Genomic DNA, 25,393 nt, shown 5'->3' with positions numbered 1-25,393 from the left:
TGGAGTGCTTGCTAGCACTATCCCATCAACTCGATTTCTAATGCTGGACATCAGGTTTTGTTCTGCCTGGATTTGAGAACAACTCTTTATCAAGGTCTACTGATGTCTATAATTGGAAGGATGTTAGTCTTATTGATAGTTTTATGGTATAGTATACAAGTGCTATAAACCTGAAATGGCCTTGTGTACTTTTATTTAACAATCACAATAACTAGGGTAAAATATTTGCTCACACAGCAATCTCAATATGTGCGGGGCAAACATCTAACTGCAAAAATATGTTTTGCCGCAATTCCAATGGCACATTCCGATAATTTCAGAACAGACACCGCTGTCAGTGCTGCATAATTCATTCAACTCCATCTACGGCGATCAAATTATGCGAAAGGTACTAGACAACTGGAGTTGATCATCGAAAAACAGTACTCTGTTTAAAGCCGAACTGCTTTATATTCAGGAATTTAAATCTTCTTCGTTAATATATTATTTAAACTTTTTATCCCTGATAATGTCATTTGAAATCGGACTTAAAAGAAATTAATTTACATTACCTGAAACCCTCACACTAGCATCAAGATTTACGACATGACTGAATAAAATACTTTAATTTTGTGTCTTACTTTCTATAGCTTGTATGCAACCTTATTTATTTTTTGCGTCCTAAATTTCCTTGTAAAGTGTGAGGGTTGAGTCCAGTGCAACGATATATTAGAATGGTCACGCGTCAAAACACCAGCATTTTACTTCTCAAACAATGTAAATAGAAGGTGGATGACATTGTTTGGCAGGTGGAATGATGGTTTTTTGATGGGTGGCCATTCTAATATATCGTTGCACTGGACTTTAATATTATGTATATGAAAACTGGTTGATACAGGGACATTTTAAAAATATTATGTTTGTTTAAAGGGGTAAGTCAAAACTTTTAAGAGCCACCCAATATGCATTTTATGACGTTTTTATAATACCTTTACCTGACATTTTTGATAAGCTATATTGACAGCCTTTGGCAGGAAAGCATATGGTGATGGGACCCAAGATTGGAATACCTTAAATAAAACTCAGCAAAAATGTTCGAGTGTTCAAATTTATTAAACTAAACTCAGTCTATATCACAAATATACAGTCTTACAAAATACAGTTGTATTACCAGGACTAATTTAATAAAACGTAGTTAAGGAACTTAAAGCTTAATGACTTTCTACCAGACAAAAATTGGTAATTATGTACAATTTGCACATTAGTTATTTACAAATTATACAAATAAATAAAATGGAAATGATTAATTTAGTCAACTTCTTCAATGGTTGGCCCCGATCTGGAACCACCAAATCCTCCTGCTTGTTGTCCACAGCTTCCGGGCATACCCCCTGCGTCAGGTTGACTTTGAGCGCCGCCTCCATACAATTTTGCCATGATCGGACTGCATATCCTTTGGAGTTGTTTCTGTTTGTCCTCAAACTCTTCTTTGTCAGCAAGGCCGTTGGTGTCCAGCCACTTTAGTGCGTCTTCACATTCTCTTTGTACTGTAGCTTTGTCATCTGAGCTTAGTTTGTCCCCAGCTTCTTCTACAGCTTGTTTAACTTGGAAGATGTAGGCCTCTAGTTGGTTTCTGGACGCCACTTTTTGTCTTTGCTTTTCATCTTCATCCTTGTACCTCTCTGCCTCTGAAAGCATCCTGTCAATGTCAGCTTGTGACAGTCTGCCCTTGTCGTTCTTTATAGTGATGTTTCTTTCTTTGCCTGAGCTGGTGTCTTTGGCAGAAACATTGAGAATACCATTGGCGTCCATATCAAAGGTGACATCTATCTTTGGAACTCCACGAGGAGCTGGGGGAATGCCTGTTAAGTCAAAGGTGCCCAAGAGGTTGTTATCCTTGGTCATAGCTCTTTCTCCTTCAAATACTTGAATAGTTACAGCTGGTTGATTGTCAGAATAGGTGGTAAATGTCTGACTCTGCTTGCATGGGATTCTGGAATTTCTTTCAATTATTTTGGTCATTACTCCTCCAGCTGTTTCAATACCAAGGGACAATGGGGCTACATCTACAAGAAGCACATCTTGGATCTTGCTGTCAGTTTCACCGATGAGTACTGCTCCTTGGACTGCGGCACCATATGCTACAGCTTCATCTGGGTTGATGCTTAGGTTCAGTTGTTTGCCATTAAAGAAGTTCTGTAGGAGTTGCTGGATTTTCGGAATTCTAGTTGAACCTCCAACCAAAACGATGTCGTGGATTGAAGACTTATCCATCTTAGCATCTTTAAGGGCCTTTTCTACTGGCTGTAATGTACCTCTAAAGAGATCTGCATTCAGCTCTTCAAACCTGGCTCTAGTGACTTTTGTATAGAAATCGATGCCCTCAAAAAGTGCATCAATTTCAATGGTTGCTTCTGTGCTTGATGACAATGTTCTCTTGGCACGTTCAGCTGCTGTTCTCAGTCTTCGAAGAGCTCTAGGGTTAGTTTTGAGGTCCTTTTTAAATTTCCTCTTGAATTCATCAGCCAAATGATTGACGAGTCTATTGTCAAAATCTTCACCTCCAAGATGTGTGTCACCGGCTGTTGCTCTTACTTCAAACAATGAACCTTCGTCGATGGTTAAGATGGAGACATCAAAGGTACCACCGCCTAAATCAAAGATAAGAACATTTTTCTCGCCCTTGAGATTTTTGTCCAAGCCATAAGCTAAGGCGGCTGCAGTCGGTTCATTGATAATCCTCATGACGTTCAACCCAGCAATGACACCAGCATCTTTTGTGGCTTGTCTTTGAGAGTCGTTAAAGTATGCTGGCACAGTGATAACGGCATCTTTAACGGTTTGGCCTAAATATGCTTCGGCGATTTCTTTCATCTTGATGAGGACCATGGAACTGATTTCTTCGGGAGCGAATCTCTTCTTTTCGCCCTTATACTCCACTTCAATCTTCGGCTTGCCACAATCACTCACAACTTTGAAGGGCCAATGTTTCATGTCTTGCTGGATTTTTGGGTCGTCAAATTTGCGTCCGATCAACCTTTTGGCATCGAAGACGGTGTTCGCAGGGTTCATGGCCACTTGGTTCTTCGCAGCATCTCCAATTAATCGCTCTGTATCGGTGAAGGCAACATAACTGGGTGTTGTGCGGTTGCCCTGGTCATTGGCGATAATTTCCACTTTTCCGTGCTGCCAGACACCCACACAGGAGTATGTGGTGCCCAAATCGATACCAATTGCGGGAGCTTTAACCATTTTCGTGTTGTTTGATGGGAATAAATCACTTAAAAAATCACTCACTGTAATAAAATCGCTTATATAAACTCGCTTGTAAGTTCGCGCGTTTAGCTTTGCTTGCTTTCACGTTCAATTATACTCTGTTGCCATTGGCGCGGATCTGGAGGTATATATACGCTGTCCAATCAGGCCAGTATTAACCCGAATTCTCTAGAACCGGTGCGCCTAGAATGACGTAGAATGTGTATGACGCTCGCTGGTGTTGCCTGGGTTATTGATCCGCATTTCATTGTGATTGTTTTTGTTTGCATCAGTAGTAGGCCATGTGAAATAAATTTAACCGTTTTTAATATTATGAAATTTTTTAGGGCAATTTTTCTGTAGTTAAATAATTTAAAAAATACTGTCAGATTTTTTGTTGTGACAAAAATAGTTTATTTACTATTTTGCTAGATAGTTGTCACAAATATATAATGACGGAAAAGTGGCATCCTTTTTTTTGTAAAACTCTGTGCCGCCTCTTGCATTAGGTCACGATCACCCAAAATACAGAAAAAATATTTTCAAATACCAAAAATATACTTAAAATGACTTCGGATGCTTGGAATAAAAAAAAATTAATAATAAAATATTCCAAATACGTGGAAATTTTAATGTAGTGTCTATAATTTAGAGTAATCTTTGCGCACCCAGTAAACTCCAATTACCAAAATTATGTTGATTAAAATAGGGGCATGTTGGGTTGACAAAGAGCCTTATAATAAATAAAGTGTCGTCAGGGTGGACACGTCAAAGAATCACGCAACTCTTACAAATAATAATAGGGTCAGTTCACCGGTCATCCGGCCATCACTAGTTCCCGGCCTTTTTGTGACTAAAAGCCAAATATTAAGGAAATTTATTGCTATTGGCCTACTCTGAATGATAAAATCGTTTTCCGCATCTTTTTTCTGCCAAAAACGCCGGGGCTTAAGATGACATTGCAAATGACAAGCGCGCAAAAAATCATTTAGTTGTCGACCTTCCAAGCAACAGACCACACGCGTGTGAAAAGTGCAATTTTGCTTGGTGTTGTAAACCAAATAAATAGTAAGTCTCTTACAATTTTTTTGTTTTAGGTGAATATAATATACATTAGATTATAAGGGAAGGGTTAAAACGTGTAAATATATTGCTAAAATTTAGCAAAAATGATTTTACAATTAAAATATTAAGTGGCCGCGATCCGGTTTAAAAAAAGTTAACTTTTTTAGTTCTCGGCCAGAGGGATCGAAAATTAGTTTAAAAGATTATTTTTCATTTTTAAATAAAACTGTAAAAAATAAGTGTTATAAGGTTTTTGTTAGTTTTTACATTTAGATTAACAATGCTTCTTGTCTGATATTAGATTGCGGCCTGCAAATTAAATTGAAGATGGTGTTTATTTTAATAATAAAATTATCCTGAAAGATAGGGGCCGAGATCTGGCATTTTTTGGCCATTGTGAATATTGCGGGGGCAGTCATTTCGGTTCTCGGCCTAAACGCAATTCTAAAAGTTTTAATCCTAACTTTTTTTTCAGTGGCTAGATCGAAGAAAAAAAGAACCACTAATACCAAGGTTATTCGACCCAATCCATCGAAGGTTCGAAGGAAACTGTTTAAGTACAGTGAAGAGAATTTGAAAAATGCACTTTTTGAAATTAGAGAAAACAAAATGCCAATAAGGGAGGCAAGTCGAACATTTGGTGTTCCCAAGGCGACCATCCAAGATAGGATAAAATGGAGAGTACCAAACGTCCTGCGAAAACCCAGACCACCTCCTCTATTAACTGTTGATGGTGAAGAAAAAATTAAAAATTGGATTGTTAATCTGGCAAAATGCGGTTTCCCTATTACGAAGCAGATGCTTTTTGATACAGTGTCAAAAATTAATGCTGATTTTGGTAAGTGTTTATTTAAGAAAGGTGTACCAAAACAAACGTGGTACTCAAATTTCTTAAAAAGAAATCCCTCAGAGAAGCTGAGGGAATAAATAAAGCCAGAGCTGCAGTTACAGAACAATCCGTAAGAAAATGGTTTCATGACCTCAAGGAGTATTTTGAGAGTAACAATTTGTCTTACATAATGAATGATCCAAGGAGGATTTTCAATGGTGATGAGTCGGGATTCGCACTGTGTCCATCCAGTGGGAAAGTTTTGGGTCCTAAAGGTTTTCGTAATTTGCTGACTGTTAAACAAGGAAACGAAAAAGAAAACATTACTGTATTAATAACTTACAACGCTAATGGAAATTTTGCCCCCCCCCATTTGTTCTATTTCCATATGTAAGACCACCTAGGTCTGTCATTGACAATATGCCCAGTGGATGGGTTTTGGGAAGGTCTGAAAAAGGGTGAATGACATCGGATATCTTTTTTGAATTTATGTGTAACGATTTTAACAATTGGTTAATTAAAGAAGACAATCCAAAGCCCGTAATTCTATTTGTGGATGGGCATAAATCCCACCTTAATATGGCAATAAGTACATGGTGTGACGCAAACCAAATTATTCTATATGCTCTACCTCCCAACACTACGCACATGTTCCAGCCGGCTGATGTTAGCGTGTTTAAGCCAATGAAATCGGAGTGGAAAAAAACTGTTCATAATTGGCAAAGAAAACCAGAAAATCTGAACTGCTCTGTAACCAAAATTAATTTTTGTAGCCTGTTTAACGAGATACTCTCTAAACCAGAGAGATTCGGAACTTCAGTAAAAAACGGTTTCGGAAAATCGGGACTATTTCCATTAAATCCCGATGCCATAGATTACAGCAAATGTGTGGCTGATAAAGCAGTAGCGATAATTAAAAGAAAAGAAAATCAATCGAAAATATAACGAAGCGTGACAAAACTTCTTGCAAAAAAGTTATTAATAAAATAAAAGACAATTTGACATCCTACGGTATAAATGTGGACGTAGTGTTAAGCGAAATTAACTTACTTGAACCACAATGTTCTTCAACCTCGAAAAAAGATAACCAAAATAAGAGTAATAAATCAGAAGCCAGTTTAGAACTATTAATAGATGTAAGTATTGAATAAGCTTAATATTGATGACAAAAATCAATCAGATATTATTATTCAAAACAACGACCTTGATACTGACAAATTAATATTTGATCTCAACTCAGATCTCAATATTCCTGATAAAGATACACACTTTTCTGAAAACGTGGAGATAATTCACATGGAGACTGAATTTTCCGAAAATCAGCAGGTAAATTTTTCATCTTTTGTTGATAATAATTTGAATATTGACAGCGTAAAAATTCAAAATATTATGACCATCTCCTTTCTAAATAATGGTAAGGATGATCAAGATGATGAACTTCATTGATTGATATTTCTGAAATTTTAGCGGCTCCTACACGCGGTACAACATTTAATGATGATATTTTTGAAACTGAAGTAGGAAATGTCCTAAACGTCGTATGTGGTAATGAAAATAATACTAATAATCTTGATATAATCAAAAAAGGTAGTTCAAAGATTAAAGAAAAACGGTGCCACGAGGAAAAAGACAAAAGAATACTGTCGGAGAGAAATATCAACGAAAATAAAGGTGAAAACAATAGTTTCCAACAAAATAAATCAGAAGGAAAAATTTCAAAAGAAGATGGGAAGAACCAGAAAAACGAAAAAACTGCGGTTCAAGGTACTGAAAACATTGATAAAATGCATGGTGCATTTTCCGAACATCTAGTATATCCTGAACCAGTTAAACGTAGCAAAAATACAAACCGACCGAAAAATGAAAGAGCACCAAGTGCAATTAACAGTGACAAATGGAGGGAATATTAAAAAAAAAAAATCAGGAAAAAGAATTTAAAAAGGCTGAAAAGAAAAGAAGAAACAAGGAGAATAAAGGAAAGGAAGGAAGAAACAAAAATTGAAAAAAAAACAGTAAGAAGCAAAATAAGAGAAAACCGGATTTAGAAGAAACAAAAACCAAAGAAAAGATACCATGTGATATGTGTAAAGAAACTCTTAATAGTGACACGGAAGAAGAAGATCATAAAAACATTGGTTGTGACTATTGCGGAAAATGGTTTCACAAAAAATGTACGGAATTCTATAATGTTCCCTACAGCTGCAAACAAAGAATACAAGTGTGATGTATGTGATGACGCTTAATAATGCACATGCAATGAAGTATTTAGGTTTTAAGTATTCCATATATTTATTATAAGTTTATCTATAACGTACTATATTACTTTGCGTTTTAATGTGAATAATTATACTAGAGTATCCTGTTTTGTTGGGACTGATTAGTTTTAATATAATTGCTCATTTTACCTTCAATATTTAAGAATAAGTTGTTTTGTTTGTTTTTAGTTAAAAAGGAATTATTTATCTACAAAGTTTTTTATTTAAATTAAACTGTTTATTTTTAATAAAACTTGTTTAAAAGTAAAATTTTACACTGATTTTCTTTAATTTAAAGATGGGTAAGTATTTATTAATAAAAACTTTTTTAAAAATGTGTAACCCTACGTAGAAAAATCTAGAATATTATTTAAATAAAATAGGTTTTGGGGTGGCCGAGAACCGATACAAAAATGGCCGAGAACTGTGAGGGGGGGCCAAGAAACAGTGAAATGGCACTTTTTTTAGTTTTATCTGGCTTTACGCTAAATCTTTGAAAAAAAAAACTTACACAAATTTCTTAATTGTTAAAAACACTTTGACCAACATTTTGCATTGGGTAAAATTAAAATTCAAAGCCTCCTTCTATGTTTCATTTGGTTACAAAGTCAAAATTTCCGTTAAAAGGCCGAGAACCAGTGAACTGACCCTATATTACGGAAATAGAGGAAAATATAATCAACGGACATCAGTCGTCTGGTGTTCTAACCTGAATAAATATATTAACTGTTCATACTTGCAAAAATAGCAAGACGCTATACTACATAGTTCATGATGAATTCCAAACACCCTTTTTCTATAAGATGCGTTAGCGTTGTTGAGCGGCATGGTATGTCTTTATAAATTACGGCGGGAATATTATGATGACGTCCATACGGCCATCCTGCAATGACGTTCGTCCCGAGCTTCCCTTTGTAATTTATCAGTCATAACTGAAAAAGATAAAAATATAATTTAGTTATACCTCTTGGAATTGATGGAATTATTATAACATCAACGAACTAACGATTTGCCTTTAAAAAGTTCCTTTTTGCTATGGATGGCTTACATCTGCCTTCGAGGGCTAATATTTGACATCGATCATTATTTACCTCGTGGTAATCCCACAGCTTTTATAAATAATTTTATTCCTTTGTTCTCAACAGACCTTTTAAACGCTCTTGATGTGAATGCTGCTCCCGAATCTGATTATTATTGTGCGTGGATTTCCAAAGGTTAAGAATAAATCATTGAGTTTCTCGATCACAAACTTTGCGGACGTATCAGATACCACTTTTAAAGGAACAAATTTTGAAAATCCATCAGCTATTACTAATACCAATTTATTACCTGTTGTAGGTAATATAAATGGACCAAGATGGTCTAAATGTAATGTATGGTTTCGTCTGGCATATTTAGGAAGTGAGTGCAAGTAACCAAGTTTTTTACCTCCACTTTCTTTATGGTATAGGCAGGCAAAAACACGATTTGATGTATTTTGTTACAAATGACTTCATTTTTGAAAACCAGTACTTTTGCTATATACGCTCTAGAGTTTTATCCACCAAAAAATGACCCAAATCATCGTGGTTTGCCTTGGCTATTTGCCACCTACAAGCCTTAGGCACCAGCCACTTACGACCGACCAAAAGGTCTTTATTTCCTCTTAAATCATATTCATTGAATATGTTTCTATTACCTTCAGTATCTCCACTTGAAAGTATATTTTTAATATTAACAATATTTTCATCCTGGTTTTGCGCCTCTCTCAAATAATCGTTTTCTTCAATTAGGTATACTTTTTCTACGTCCCTTATAGTATTGAAGTTACGATTCAATGCATCTACATGCTCCATTTAATTTTCAGCTTTAGGGTGTATTTGAAATGAAAAATCCTGTAAAAACAAGTCCCATCGGCCATTCGCGGTATAATCTCTTGCTTATTTAATGCATCTTTGACTGCATTACAATCCTATCCTCTTTCTAAGGTCTTAATAATTGCTAAAAACTCTAGTTCGAAGAAGGGATAATTTTGCTCGGTGTCTATGGTTTGTTTATTAAAGAAAGCTATTGCGTTTTCTTTATTTTCGAATTTTTGCGTTAAAATGCCTGCAAACCCGTTTTGATAACATCTGTCCCATAGCGATTGTTTTTGGAACAGTTTTGTTAATGGAGCACTAATTCAGGCAAAATTTTCTATACATTTCTTTAAATATCCCACCAATCCCAGAAATTATTTAAGTTGAGTTTTTGAATAGGGAAAATGTTGTACGGCAATCGTTATTGGACTTTAATGTAGTTATTTGATTGAGTGAAATATCGTACCCCAAATAAGTAATTTTTTCTGTTAGAAAAGATGACTTTTACTTAGTTTCAACGTAGGACCATATTCTTGAACTAGGAAGGAATCAAAATATCGTCAAAATAGGGTGTGACGTTATACTTTTTAAGAGGCCTGAATGTATCACACATTTTGAAAAACGGCGGGTGCGCTACTTAGATCAAATCGCATACGTACGCATTCAAAATGCCCCTCTGGCGTAATAAATGCTGTATAGGGAATGGAGTTCGGATTTATAGGTATCTGATGGTATCCTGATAATGAGTCGACTTGTGAAATATTTGTAACCATTCAAATTATCAACAATGGCATAGGGAAGTTATTTCGTTTCATTGTAATTTCATTTATTGAGCGAAAATCAACTACCAACCGCTTTTCGGCATTGCGTTTATTTACGAGAAGGGCATATAATTCTTTAAAATATTTCTCAATATTTTTTAGCACCTTCATTAAAGCGATAAGACCGATGGGTCACCAGCTTATCAGTTGTAAGCTCAATTGAAAGTGAGACTGAATGCGCTTTAGAATTTTATAAAGATCATTTTCTTTTATCGTTGACAATTTTCCTTTATTAATACTTTTTAACCAAGTAGGAATACATTCTTTGTACTTAAAATTAAGCTTATCATCAATACGATAGTACATTATATTTGTATTTTCTGTAAAATTTCTCCCAATAAGGACATCATCATCTAGATTAGCCTTTCCGATTACATAAAAAATAATGTTTTTTTTTTGCTTCGTCCACTTGTATTTCTGCCTCCACATATTCTGTCACAATAATTCCAAAACCTAAAAATCCAGATAGACTGAAGTCTTCCTTGAGAGGTTTGATAACTAAATTCAGTTTACGAGCGACATCCAATTTGATCAGAGAACACGCACTACGAAAGTCAATGAAAGCCGCAATTTCTTTTTCATTTATGTATACAATTTTTACAAATTTCGATAAACTATTTGCATTATTAATTAACTTAACATTTTCAATATGTGAAGCTTAATTTTTATCGATTTTATTAAATAATTCAAAGATTGTCTGTTTTGATTTACCTATACTATTTTGCTTATTATGCCATTTACTTTCAAATGACCTTTCTTTTTACAAAAATTACATATTTTATTTTTATGCCTGCATTAGTTTCTATCATGTTTGTATCAGGTTTTCCGCAAGATAAACATAAAGATATTTTGGTTTTTGGAAGCCCCGTATAATATGATTTATTATTGCTGGTACTTGGTTGACATACTTACGAATTTTAGGGGCTGTATTAAATATTTTATTTTTCAAATAAGCCCCTAAAGCATTTGGATCTTTAGTATTTGATGCTTCTACCGCTGACGTTATATTTTTGTCGTTAATGGCTCCAATAACCAAAGATACCTTATCCGTGTCAGAAAAATTCAATTTTAATCTATTTATCTTCGCCATAGGATTGAAATAAAATTCATATAAAGAACCACCTTCAGATGGTTTATGATTAGCTAGATCCATCAATAATTTATATACATTTCGGGAACTCTGAAACGTATTATTTAAAATATTACGCCTTTCCTCCCATGAATAACTAGACCAACGTTTTAGCAGTCCCTTTAAGTTTATTTAATGTTTGATAAACTGTAAAACCACCGTCTATAGATTAAATAGATTGTAATCTCTAGACGGTGGTAAAACTATCTGACCATTCATAAATATTGGCGTTATACTCAATAATATTAATCCACTCTGATATTTACATTATTGTATATAAGAATGCATTTTATGACTTATAGTTTCCTTTCTAATGGTTTTTCTCTTACGTTTATTCTTGGAATAATTTTCACAATCAGAGCTGGATCGCTTGAATCTGATGTAGTACTTTCTTATATCTTTCACTCTTCCTTTTTACTTTAGACATTTTACAATAATATCACACACGAATTCGCACGTTTCAACCACCTCTGATGTCGTCAGTATTGAAATTAATATTCTTTTATATTAGTACAAAAACCAATAGACCAGGTTCCGAAAGGAAAATAAAACCCGGAAACATAAATTAGACATAGGGCTCATAGAAAGGCAAAAGTGGCAATAAACTTAAGTAGCCTAAAAAGACCTTTTTTTAGGTTGTCAAGAAAATGGTTCAGTTATACAAACAAACATATTTGATTTATTTGACATTTTGAAATGAAGCAAAAAGGCTTTTGGTGTGAGTTTGTAATGTTAGTCTTAATCAGAAACGTGTTGAATACAGATGTATTAAAATATACTTTCGTTGAATTTAAATTCCCATACACCATTATATTTTCGTTAAAATTTAATAGTCAGAGTGGACACGAATGTCAAAGAACCAAGCAACTCTTAGAAATAATGGTATATTACGGAAATAGAGGAAAATATAATCAACGACACCAGTCGCCTGGTGTACTAACTCGGATAAATATAATATATTAACTGTTCATATTTGCAAAAATAGCAAGATGTAGTCTACCTACATAGTTCATGATGAATTGCAAACATTCTTTTTTTTATAAGATACGTTTTGAGCGTCATAGAATGTCTGTATAAATTACGGCGGGAATATTATGATGACCTTCATGTAGCAATAATGTAAAAAATGCTGAGAATTTAAGGACATAAAAATGCACATTTGGGTAGAGCCCTACAACTTTTGGATTGAATGTTTTTTCCACCTCTTATAAGCATCATCAGGTGCTGTTTAAAAATAAGAAATGCTTATACATAAACTTGTTGTTAATGGTGTTATTACGGCATTTTAAAATAATTTACAAAAATCAAGCGCTTATTTGTGTTGTTTTGAGTATTTGGTCAAAAATTATATAATTTATATTCTGTATACTGTAATACTTTATCCGCTGCATAAAAAATAGCTTAAATTTGGCATGAAATCAAAACGAACACGCGCAATTCGTCGAGAATTATCGAGAAAGTTGGCGCTGTCGGATCGATATTCAGTTCTCTGACGCGCCTAGAATGACGTAGAATGTGTACGGCGCTTACTGCTATTCCGCTGGTTATTATTCCGCATTTTATAGTTTGTTTTCGTTTATATTATTAGTAGGTCACAGGAAATGAATTTCAATGTTTTTACATTATAAAACTATTAAAACGTTTTTTTTATGCTGCAAATATGCGTAAGTTTGACAATTTTTCTAGAAGTAAATAATTTATTGGATTTTTTGTTGTATCAAAAGTAGTTTATTGATTACGAAATTTAAGTTATTATTAAATCACAGATCTAGAACAAAGTGGCGAATAAGATTCGCCATTTTGTTTTTGGTGAAACTCAGTGAGATCATTTCCATTAGACCACGACAACCTGAATAAAGAAGAAATATTTTCAAATGCCAAAAAGTAAAATATCTGCAATTAAATGGAAAATGACTTTGAGTTCGTGGAATAAAATTTAAAAAATATTCCTATAAAAAATAAGTTTTGAAGGAAGAAGTGGAAAAACTCAAAGCTGTGCGTAATGTTGATGAGACCAAGGAGCTTGATAGAAATCTCTGCATTACCGGCCTTGTGGATGACGAGGAGAAACTTAGTAATCTTTTTCATTTTTTTGAGGTCCCTCTATCAGAAGTTCAAGTAGTTGAAAATATTAACATCAAAGCAGGAGTGAAGAACATTGTCTCCCTAAAAAGCAAGGAGACCAAACATGAAATTTTAAAGGCCAGGTGAAGGAAAGGAAGACTTACTCTGAGTAAATTAGGTCTTGGCAGTAAGATCACGCCCATTTTTATTAATGAGGAGATGAATAAGGAAAACTACACGCTTTTTAAGAAGGCAAAGCAACTAAAGGGCTTGGGGTATCGATATGTGTGGCATCGTGATGGTAGAACCTTAGTAAGAAAAAATGTTTTACAAGATATACAAAGACTCGCACATGCGAGGACAGGACTTTAGAAAAAGAGAAGGAAATCCGTCTGGACCAGGTTCCTTTTTAGGATCCATACATATAAGTGCGATCATTTTTATCAATATTGTTAACTACAAAATATTCCCGACATATGACTATTGGCTTACTTTAAGCTGGTGTATTAAACCTATATTATGATTACGTTTAAGTTTTATTTATTCGTTTATCTATTTATTTATTTATTAAATAAAAAGTAAATGGAAAACAAAGTTGAATAGGTTTGTGTGTAACTGACTACATGTAAAAATTTAACCAAATTTCGATTTAAAATTAGGGCATTATTTAAAAGCGATTCAATCTAATTTACGAACCAAATGGTGACCAAAGTTATTTTTAAATTAATTATTTTGTATTATATTATATAAAATTACTTTAAATTAAATATTTTGATTTTGTGTTTTATTTTCTACAGCATGGACCATGGACCTTCAACTTTATTTATGAATTTTTTGCATCATAAATTTCCCTGTCTAGTGCCAGGATTGATAACATTGGCTTACACAGGCATTTTACAAATATTATGTTTGTTCAAGAGCCGGTATTATAAATATTTTTTAAAAGTTAACTTTAACTTTAACCATCAAGTTACCCTTATCAATAAAATGTCAGTTTTATAAACGTCCTATTTCTTCTTCTTCGTCTTTGAGACGTTATTAGAGCCATGTACTACTGTCTGAAGAGATTTTTCGTGTTTTTGTTTTGGCTTGGCTTGACCGTAGATATACTTCTAGAAAGAAAGCCTCTACAAGCTAAAGAACTATGAAAAATTTCAGCATTTTATATATCAGATGCTTGATAATCCGGTAGTATAGAAGAGATAATAGTTTTCGTTTTTTTACCGCCATTTATATGTCAAGAAATAGGAGCTTTTTCAGCGTTAGGTTATTCAAAATTATAGATAGAATATAAGATTTTTTTTATAAATTTAACTTTAACTGATACCCCATCCACCCGATAAAGGTAACTTCTACATTTTGAAATTAACTCTGACGTGTGACGTTATTCCGCAACTTAACTTTCAGTTATCTGTCAAAATAGTTTTATAATCCGGCCCTAAATAGGGTAAGTCGCAACCTTAACGAGCCACCCATTTTATGACACTTTAGTATGTATGTTTTCTGACATTTTCCTCTTTTTATGATAAACTATATTGGAAATTGGGTTGAAGGGGATGGTGATGATATCCAAGGTTAGACAACCTTAAATAAAACTCTCTAAAATGTTTGAGTGTTCACATTTATTAAACTAAACTCAATCTATATCACAAATATACAGTCTTTAAATACAGTTTTATTACCAGGACTAATCTAATACATATTTCAGGTACTTCAAGCTTTTACCAAACAAAAATTAGTAATTATTTACAATTTGTACACTAATAATTTACAAATTATTTAAACGGGAAACATTAATTTAGTCAACTTCTTCAATAGTTGGCCCCGATCTGGAACCACCAAATCCTCCTGCTTGTTGTCCACAGCTTCCCGGCATACCTCCGGCCTCAGGTTGACTTTGAGCGCCGCCTCCATACAATTTTGCCATGATCGGACTGCATATCCTTTGGAGTTGTTTCTGTTTGTCCTCAAATTCTTCTTTCTCAGCAAGGCCATTGGTGTCCAGCCATTTTAGTGCGTCTTCACATTCTCTTTGTACTGTAGCTTTGTCATCTGAGTTTAGTTTGTCCCCAGCTTCTTCTACAGCTTGTTTAACTTGGAAGATGTAGGCCTCTAGTTGGTTTCTGGACGCCACTTTTTGCCTTTGCTTTTCATCTTCATCCTTGTACCTCTCTGCCTCTGAAAGCATTCTGTCAATGTCAGCTTGTGACAATCTGCCCTTGTCGTTCTTTATAGTGATGTTTCTTTCCTTGCCTGAGCTGGTGTCTTTGGCAGAAACATTGAGAATACCATTGGCGTCCATGTCAAAGGTGACATCTATCTTTGGAACTCCTCGAGGAGCTGGTGGAATGCCTGTTAGGTCAAAGGTTCCCAAGAGGTTATTATCCTTGGTCATAGCTCTTTCTCCTTCAAATACTTGAATAGTTACAGCTGGTTGATTGTCAGAATAGGTGGTAAATGTCTGACTCTGCTTGCATGGGATTCTGGAATTTCTTTCAATTATTTTGGTCATTACTCCTCCAGCTGTTTCAATACCGAGGGACAATGGGGCTACATCTACAAGAAGCACATCTTGTATCTTGCTGTCAGTTTCACCGCTGAGTACTGCTCCTTGGACTGCGGCACCATATGCTACAGCTTCATCTGGATTGATGCTTAGGTTCAGTTGTTTGCCATTAAAGAAGTTCTGTAGGAGTTGCTGGATTTTCGGAATTCTAGTTGAACCTCCAACCAAAACGATGTCGTGGATTGAAGACTTATCCATCTTAGCATCTTTAAGGGCTTTTTCAACTGGCTGTAATGTGCCTCTAAAGAGATCTGCATTCAGCTCTTCAAACCTGGCTCTAGTGACTTTTGTATAGAAATCGATGCCCTCAAAAAGTGCATCAATTTCAATGGTTGCTTCTGTGCTTGATGACAATGTTCTCTTGGCACGTTCAGCTGCTGTTCTCAGTCTTCGAAGAGCTCTAGGGTTAGTTTTGAGGTCCTTTTTAAATTTCCTCTTGAATTCATCAGCCAAATGATTGACGAGTCTATTGTCAAAATCTTCACCTCCAAGATGTGTGTCACCGGCTGTTGCTCTTACTTCAAACAATGAACCTTCGTCGATGGTTAAGATGGAGACATCAAAGGTACCACCGCCCAAGTCAAAGATGAGAACATTTTTCTCGCCCTTGAGATTCTTGTCCAAACCATAAGCTAAGGCAGCTGCAGTTGGTTCGTTAATAATCCTCATAACGTTCAACCCAGCAATGACACCGGCATCTTTGGTGGCTTGTCTTTGGGAGTCATTAAAGTATGCTGGCACAGTGATAACGGCGTCTTTAACGGTTTGGCCTAAATATGCCTCGGCGATTTCTTTCATCTTGATGAGGACCATGGAACTGATTTCTTCGGGAGCGAATCTCTTCTTTTCGCCCTTATACTCCACTTCAATCTTTGGCTTGCCACTATCACTGACAACTTTAAAGGGCCAATGTTTCATGTCTTGCTGGATTTTTGGATCGTCAAATTTGCGTCCGATCAACCTTTTGGCATCGAAGACGGTGTTCGCAGGGTTCATGGCCACTTGGTTCTTCGCAGCATCTCCAATTAATCGCTCTGTATCGGTGAAGGCAACATAACTGGGTGTTGTGCGGTTGCCCTGGTCGTTGGCGATAATTTCCACTTTTCCGTGCTGCCAGACACCCACACAGGAGTATGTGGTGCCCAAATCGATACCAATTGCTGGAGCTTTAACCATTTTTGTGTTGTTTGATGAGAATAGATCACTTAAAAAATCACTCACTGTATTAAAATCGCTTATATAAATTCGCTTGTAAATTCGCGCGTTTAGATTAACTTGCTTTCACGTTCGATTATACTCTGTTGCCATTGGCGCGGATCTGGAGGTATATAAACGCTGGCCAATCAGGCCAGTATTAACGCGAATTCTCTAGAACCGGTGCGCCTAGAATAACGTAGAATGTGTATGACGCTCGCTGGTGTTGCCTGTGTTATTGATCCGCCTTTCATTGTCAGTGTTTTTGTTTGTTCAGTAAAACATATAAAATAAATTTAAACGTTTTTAATATAACGACATTTTTTAAATATATATACAGGGTGTTACTTAAAGGTATGTCATAATTTAAAAGGGACATTCCTGGACAGATTTTAAGTCAAAAAGTTCATATAAACATGGGTCCTAAAGTGATTAGTTTTTAAGATACAGGGTGTTAGTTTTATTTTTTTTTCGGTTTTAATAAATTTTTCAAATACGGTTTAAAATATTGAATTGAATTTTGGCACAGGATATTATGGCATAAAAACACTTTTTTAGATGTTTACCTACTTTTTTTTAGCAACCAGTGGCGTAGCTATAATGAATTTTTAATACAATTTTACACAAAAAATACTACGCCATTGACTTAAGAAAAAAAAAATTGATTTTATCTTAATTATCAATCAATTATAAACAAAAAATTCCTTCATGACTTTTGCTGTAAATCTTACCGTTTAGGTGTAATCGTTATTTAAAAAAACGTCTTTTATGCATAAAATGCATCTTTAAAAATTATGGAAATAAATCAAGTTATCTTCGTTGCCAGCAACTGTTTTTTTTGTTGTTGTAAACATTATGACATTAATGATTATTTTTGATTGTGTTTGATTTTATTTTCAGTTTTTATTAGGTACATTTTTCAAATATTTATTTTCAAGCTATTTTTTACAAACTGGTGAACAAAAAGCAACAACAATTAAATACAATACATACATACATAATTTACAACAAATGTTGGAAAAAAAAACGAGGTGGTCACCTCTTGCCTCTATGCAGGCTTCTGCTCTTCTTCTCATAGAATCATGAACTCTTTCGAAAATTCCAGGCGTGTTTCGTATAGTTTAACATCCGTCAATAATTCTATTTCTTAGTTCTTCTAATGTCACAATTGGTGTCTAATAAACCAATGTTTTTAGGTGTCCCCACAAAAAAAAACTAGGCTATTTAAGTCAGGTGATCTAGGTGGCCAAAACTGTGGTCCTCCACGGCCTATCCATTTATTTCGGTAGACTCTATTTAAATGCTCACGAGCCAATATGCTAAAGTGGGCTGGAGCACCATCATGCATAAACCAAAGTTGTTGCCGTAACTGAAGAGGAACATCTTCGAGAAGCAAAGGCAAATCATTTTGGAGAAAATTACAATAATTCTGTCCGTTAAGGCGTTCTGGTAAAGAAGATGGTCCAATTATTAAATTTTAACGACAATATAATGGTGTATGGGAACTTAAATTAAACGAAAGTATATTTTAATACATCTGTATTCAACACGTTTCTGCTTAAGACTAAAATTACAAACTCACATCAAAAGCCTTTTTGCTTCATTTCAAAATGTCAAATAAATCAAATATGTTTGTTTGTATAACTGAACCATTTTCTTGACAACCTAAAAAAGGTCTTTTAGAGTACTTAAGTTTATTGCCACTTTTGCCTTTCTATTACTTTCTAATGAGCCCTATGTCTAATTTATGTTTGGGGGTTTTATTTTCCTTTCGGAACCTGGTTTATTGGTTTTTGTATTAATATAAAAGAATATTAATTCCAACACTCCCACTCAAAAACATAATTAACCATTTTATAAATCCCTGCAATCCTATGATCCTAAAGAAAAATATTTTCCCTATAGTAAGTTAAAATAATAAAAAAAACTAATATTATACCTACTTATACCTATATCTATGTGAATATAAGGAATACACATACATATTAATTAACATTATAACATAATAATAGAAAATATGTTTATTCATAATATATTCTAGGTTAAAAAAAAATTACTTTAACCCTATCTCGGATCTTATCTTGAGGAATTTTACTGCTGGGAGTGGTTTGGTAAACGCATCAGCTAATTGTTCACCTGTGGAAATATATTCTAATAGTATGGTTTTCTGTAAGATTTGTTCACGTGTAAAATGATATTTTATGTCAATATGTTTAGTTCTTTTATGATTTATAGGGTTTTTGCTATATTTATGCAACCGTTATTAAGGTTATGGTTTGGTTCTGTTTTCTGTCTCAAAATTCGAATTCCTAAAAATAGTTTACATCTTTTAAATCTTTCGTTTGAAATTCATTCTTAGATAATTTTTAAATGTTACCATCGTGTTTTGTTTTGCGGTATAAATTAAAATATCATCAACGTATAAAATAACATAAATATTTTTATTTAAGTCGCCTTTGTCTAATAAATATAAACATGGATCAACCAGTGAACTTTTAAAATTACATGGTTTTAATGTTTTATCAAAATATTCATACCAGCATCTAGAAGATTGTTTTAGGCCATAAATTGATTTATTTAATTTGCAAACTTTACTATTATCTGCTTTTAGGCCTTCGGGAATTTTCATGTATATTTCTTCATCTAAACTACCGTGCAAAAATGCAGTCTTTACGTCCATATGATGAACAAGTAAATTGTACTGATTACAAATTGCTAGCATTAGTCTAAATGTTGTAATGCGGGCAAAAGTTTCTTGATAATCAAGTAAATATTGCTGACTAAACCCTTTTGCTACCAATCTAGCTTTATATTTTATTGGTGCTCCTTGTTCATCAGTTATAACAGTAAATACCCATTTGCAATCAACAATGTTTTTGTTTATGGGTTTGTTTACAATAGTCCAAGTATTGTTTAAATTAAGAAAATCAAGTTTATCCTTAATGGCCGCCTCCCACTGACAACGATCATCCCTTGTTTTAATTTCATGATAGAATTTTGGAATTGATTTTACAAGAGTTTGTGCACATAATATATGATTGAAAAATGTATCATTATTTATATCATAATCATCGTCATCAGTGTACCGAGGTAATGAATGATTTTTGATTCTTTCGCTTTTCCTTAAGATGGAAGCTTCTAATTCATATGATGTTTGTTGGTCTACATGGATATTTTCATGTTCAGAATTTACTAATTTTTCCGAGTTTGAATCGGTTTTATTAGTTTTGGGCGAGGGTGTTAATTCCATGTCACTTTTAAGAGGTCTAGTGACTTTAAAATTTACCTCGTCAACTATTACGTCGCGAGCTATGATAAAATTTTCTTTTTCAACATCCCAGATTTTATACTCATTAGAAACATACCCCATTAAAAAACCCTTTTTAGATTTTTCTTCAAATTTTGCCTTTCTATTACTTTCTATGAGCCCTATGTCTAATTTATGTTTGGGGGTTTTATTTTCCTTTCGGAACCTGGTTTATTGGTTTTTGTATTAATATAAAAGAATATTAATTCCAACACCAATTAAATGATCGGATACGATACCGATCCAAACGTTTATTGAAAATTGTTCCTGAAAATATGTCTCTGTAATCGCATGAGGGTTTTCTTGAGCCCAGTAATGATTGTTATGGAAATTGATTATTGCATTTCTGGAGAAATTAGCTTCGTCCGTAAACAAGATGTTCGCACCAAATTGAGGATTTTGTGTTACTTTTTGGAGATACCATCTACTAAATTGCATACGCGGTTCATAATCTCTAAGAAGCAATGCCTGAACCCTTTGTATGTGAAAAGGATATAACAAAGAATCCCTTAAAATTTCCCATACCGTCTTGTAGCAGATGTTCAATACCCTACCAATTTTTCGTGTACTTGTACTATAATACTTTATCCGCAAAATGAGCATGCATAAAAAATAGATTAAATTTGAAAATCAAAACAAACACGCGCAATTCGTCGAAAATTATCGAGAAAGTTGGCGCTGTCGGATCGATATTCAGTTCTCTGACGCGCCTAGAATGACGTAGAATGTGTACGCTTACTGTTATTTCGCTGGTTATTGGTCCACATTTTATTATTTGTTTTCGTTTATATTAGTAGGTCACAGGAAATTTCAATGTTTTTACATTATAAAACTATTAAAACGTTTTTTTATGCTGCAAATATGCGTGAGTTTGACAATTTATCTAGAAGTAAATCATTTATTGGATTTTTTGTTGTAACGAAAGTAGTTTATTGATGACGAAATTTAACCTTCCGGAGCTCGCGCTAAGTATTTTGGAAAGGACGCTCGCATGCAGACTCAGAGTCCGCAGCCTTCAAATGTGCATATTTCTAAAAATTATCGGCAATAAAAGTTAATTTTTATATATTTTAAGATTTCATTCATCGAATACATTGATTTTGGCATTTTAACAAAACTTATTGCTACAAAAAAAATAAAATAAACATTTAACAACACATAAAAACTTTCTAGAAATTAAAAATAAAAATGTGTTTCATTCTGAGCGGCATTCATGACAAATAAGTGAATGCTCTAAACAAACACATTTGTGGCATTCAACACAAAAAAAAACGAGAAGGTCTATTTTTTTTCTATCCCAGTATGAGCAACGTCCACGTTGTCCTGCTGGTAGGGGCTCAGGTGTAGGTGTTTCCAGTCCGAAAAGTTCTTTTATTCTTAACTGCGTAGCCTTAGGGTACAAACATAGTGGAACGACGAGGCTAGAGGCACAGCGACGAGGTAAGCGACGATATAAGCGACGTGGCAGGAGACATACACATAGTAAGGAGACAGAAGTCGCGATTAATTGCGACTCTTCAAATTCAATTTAGTCAAAACAATGTTTTCCGACAGTGAAGATGAAATTTTATTTGACAATGCCGCGCTTCGCGGAATGGTAATGGGAGGTTTAAACAGAACTTGCTCTGTACATCCCATTAATAAATGGCGCAAACGATTTGGGCAGTATCATACACTATTTTTTGAACTCAAGCAGCATCCAGACCGATTTTTCGAGTACTTGAGAATGGATATTGCTACTTTTAACTATATTTTAGAAAAAGTGTCTCCATGTCTACAAATGAATTGGACAAACTACAATAAACAACCCATTGGACCGGAAGAGAGGTTGGTTATTACTTTAAGGTAAGTTGAATGTATATTTTTGTACAAAAAACATAATATTTATTAAGTATTACAACTAAACAGGTCAATTAACATAACATCTTAAAGACTGGAAAAAATGAACAAAAATAAACTAAGTAGAAATATTCTTTTCGGTAAAAACATAAAACGAAAGATTCAGTAGAGTTGGCATTCTGATTGATCGGATAATCGAAAGGTTCGATTCCTTGATTCTGATTCATTTGATTAGTATAGCCATAAGCATATCTCTGAACCAGATCTTGAACGCCATTTCTAAAATGCAAAATGTTGTTATCCGTAATTTTTCTCACGTGTGGTAGTAGACTCTTAAAAAATGACAGATGATCATCTTCTTTGGTTTCAGTTATGTTTGCCCTCTTTGTTCTAATGAACTCCAATTTCTGTTCCTCGATGGCCAATAAAGCGTCAACATTATTTTTTCTTTTACGGAGTCGGCCCTTTAAAACTGTTCGAGGTTCAGCAAAATGACTTGACGTGCTTGTAGATGAATCCTCAGTGTTTTCGGAAGCAACAGAAGCAGGTGTCAATGGCTCGACATTCACGGGATCTTGTACATCGTCTATTGTTTCCGTCTCCACTCTACCAAATTTCCCGTTGCTTGTCGAGGCCTAAATTGATCCATTAAGAATAACAAACTTTTAAAATAGGGCCAGTGGGATTTAATTGCAATGTCCCCTGGATCACCAGACCGTGGAATGGGAAGTTTTTTCAGTTCTCTTCGGAAATAATCTCTTAAATTTTTCCATTTAGTTTGGGCCACCTTTACTGCAAAAAAATGGATTTCAGTTACGAATAAGCTATTTTTAACATTGATTTTTGTTTCAGAAGTGGTTCATTCTAGCATTAGTGTTAAAATAAAATAGAACACAGCCTAATCACTGACACTAACTAAAATTTTATTATTTTTTATTGCAGATATTGTGCTACAGGGGAATCTTTCAAAAGCCTCATCATTCATGGGAGCTACAACAGTTGGATCAATTGTTAAAGAAACTGTTAACGCGGTATAGAATATATTACAGCCAATACACTTGCCAGTTCCAACACAGGATGATTTCATTAAAATCAGTGAAGATTACATGAAAATCTGGAATTTTCCCAATTGCTTAGGTGCATTGGATGGCAAGCACGTAAAAATTAAATGTCCCAGTCATTCAGGAAGCATGTTCTTTAATTATAAAAAATTCTTCTCGATCGTTATTCAAGCAGTCTGTGATGCAAATTATCGCTTTACTGTAATAGAGGTGGGAGGATATGGACGACAATCCGATGGGGGTACTTTTCAAAGTTCGGCTTTCTCTAAATTACTTTCAAAGAAACAATTAAATGTACCAACTGAACAGTCTCTACCACATACGCAAATTCGAATGCCATTTGTTTTCATAGCCGATGAAGCATATCCACTACAAGAAAACTTGCTTAAACCCTATAGTAGACAAACTCTGAATCCTGAAAGGCAGTACTTTAACCAGCGATTATCTAGAGCTAGGAAGACGATTGAATATTCATTTGGTATAATATATGCAAAATGGAGAAACAAACAAACAACAACTCGCCGACATTACAATTAAGGCAATTTGTCTTTTACATAATATTATCATGGATAAAGAGGGTTTCGAAAGGCATTTAAAATTGGCCACAGAAAGTCCTGCAAATAATAATTTTACAAGACCCAATTGGAATGCAAGAGGTCGGGTTCCCAATCAAGCAATTTTTATTCGTGACACATTTAAAGATTACCTAAATAATTTCCCTATTCAATATGAGTGACTCTGTATATAAAATAAAGGTATGTACTTAAAATTTACTTGCCTGTTATTCCACATTCTGTAGCTACTTGTGACCAAAGCTCATCTAATACATAACGGTTTCTATGATCTGGATGAGAAGCATTCCATAATGCACGCCTGTTGAACACGCAGGTTATTATGTTTACTTGCTCAGCCATTGCGTATATGCTGAACCAACAAACAATCTTTTCTAAACCAAAACATGCAAAAACCAATCAAAACCGTCCCGTATCAACGCGACAAATGCAAATTTTATCTCGACGCGCACCGCGTCGCTTTTCTCGTCGCCTAGTACCGCGTCGATCTCTTTACTATGTTTGGCTTCATTACAATACACGATGAAATAAAAGCCGCGTCGCTTATTAGTAGTTTATTCCCGATACATTGAGTAACGAATAGAACACAACCATGGGCCATCTTCTTGTATTACGTGCACAATTATAAGACGCACATAGCTTGTCCACACAGTCAACACCTCCTTTAGATGAGTTGTAGTCCAATATCATATCTGGTTTTCCAGTAGAAGCATCTATTTTATCGTCAAAATGCATACTTGATAAAAGCAGCACGTTTTTTTTCTTTTTTGGTGTATATGTTACTAAAGTACAGTTATGACGAAAGGCGAACATGGACGATAAAAGTGGACGACCCAAAGTATTCGAAAATTCAGGTGGCAATTCCCTTTTGTTTTTTTCTGACTGTACCTAATAAAGTTAGCTTAAAATCGGACTGAAGAGAATTGAGTAGTTCCATACTGGTAAACCAGTTGTCAACTGTAATATTACGACAGGTTCCTTTTATTGATTGGCACAATCTCTGCACCACTGCAGTGGGAGAATTACTCGCTTGGAATGAACCCTCAGGCTGTTTTCCTACGTAAACCTCCATGTTGCAGGTGTAGAAAGTCTTGGCGTCTACCATAGCAAATATTTTTAGCCCATATTTATTGGGTTTGCTAGGTATATACTGCCTAAAGTTGCAACGCCCCCAAAATGCTTCTAGCTTCTCGTCTATTGTTAGCCATTCAAAAGGTGTATAGGCTGAATCAAAGTTACCAACAACTGTATCAAACACTGTCCGGATGGCGGCTAGCGTGTCAGTCTGTCTGACGGTCTCGCGGAAAACGAACACGCTATCTAATCTACGAGTAGTGGTACGAGTACGGATAGTGAAAATACTACTTTAAAAAAACAATTAAAAATGTTAAAAAAAGAGGTTGACGAATTTCGAAATAAGCCGTCTACGTCTGCTGCGATGTGTCAAAGTGATGAACAAGCCATCCCGGTGTTTGACTGTTCAAAAGACGATATTACGGTCGATAAGTGGGTGACAAAAGTGGACACTTTAATGAACAGGTACCAATGGAGCAATGAATACGTTATAAGGATTATAGCCAGTAGATTGAGAGGACATGCACGACAGTGATATTATGAAC

At 34.6% G+C, this 25,393-nt stretch overlaps 1 protein-coding gene across 22 annotated transcripts in view; it reads right to left on the bottom strand.

Annotated features, from left to right (window-relative positions):
- Positions 1-25,393, bottom strand: part of LOC126747529 (heat shock protein 70 A1-like) — a 402,096-nt gene that overhangs the window by 337,161 nt on the left and 39,542 nt on the right. For 2 of the 22 annotated variants that reach the window (XM_050456238.1, XM_050456234.1), the window contains exon 2: positions 16,367-16,762. The exons of 5 other annotated variants lie outside the window; for them this stretch is intronic. In XM_050456238.1, the coding sequence (XP_050312195.1) occupies positions 16,367-16,762 (396 nt within the window). Of the gene's footprint in view, positions 1-1,069; positions 3,017-14,838; positions 15,126-15,403; positions 17,079-25,393 lie in introns of those variants that run through there. 15 more of the 22 variants (XM_050456229.1, XM_050456240.1, XM_050456243.1 and 12 more) reach the window with 14 other exon arrangements.

The sequence above is a fragment of the Anthonomus grandis genome, chromosome 19, assembly GCF_022605725.1.
Source record: "Anthonomus grandis grandis chromosome 19, icAntGran1.3, whole genome shotgun sequence".
NCBI lineage: Eukaryota > Metazoa > Arthropoda > Insecta > Coleoptera > Curculionidae > Anthonomus > Anthonomus grandis.
This window is presented reverse-complemented; position numbering and strand designations above follow the sequence as displayed.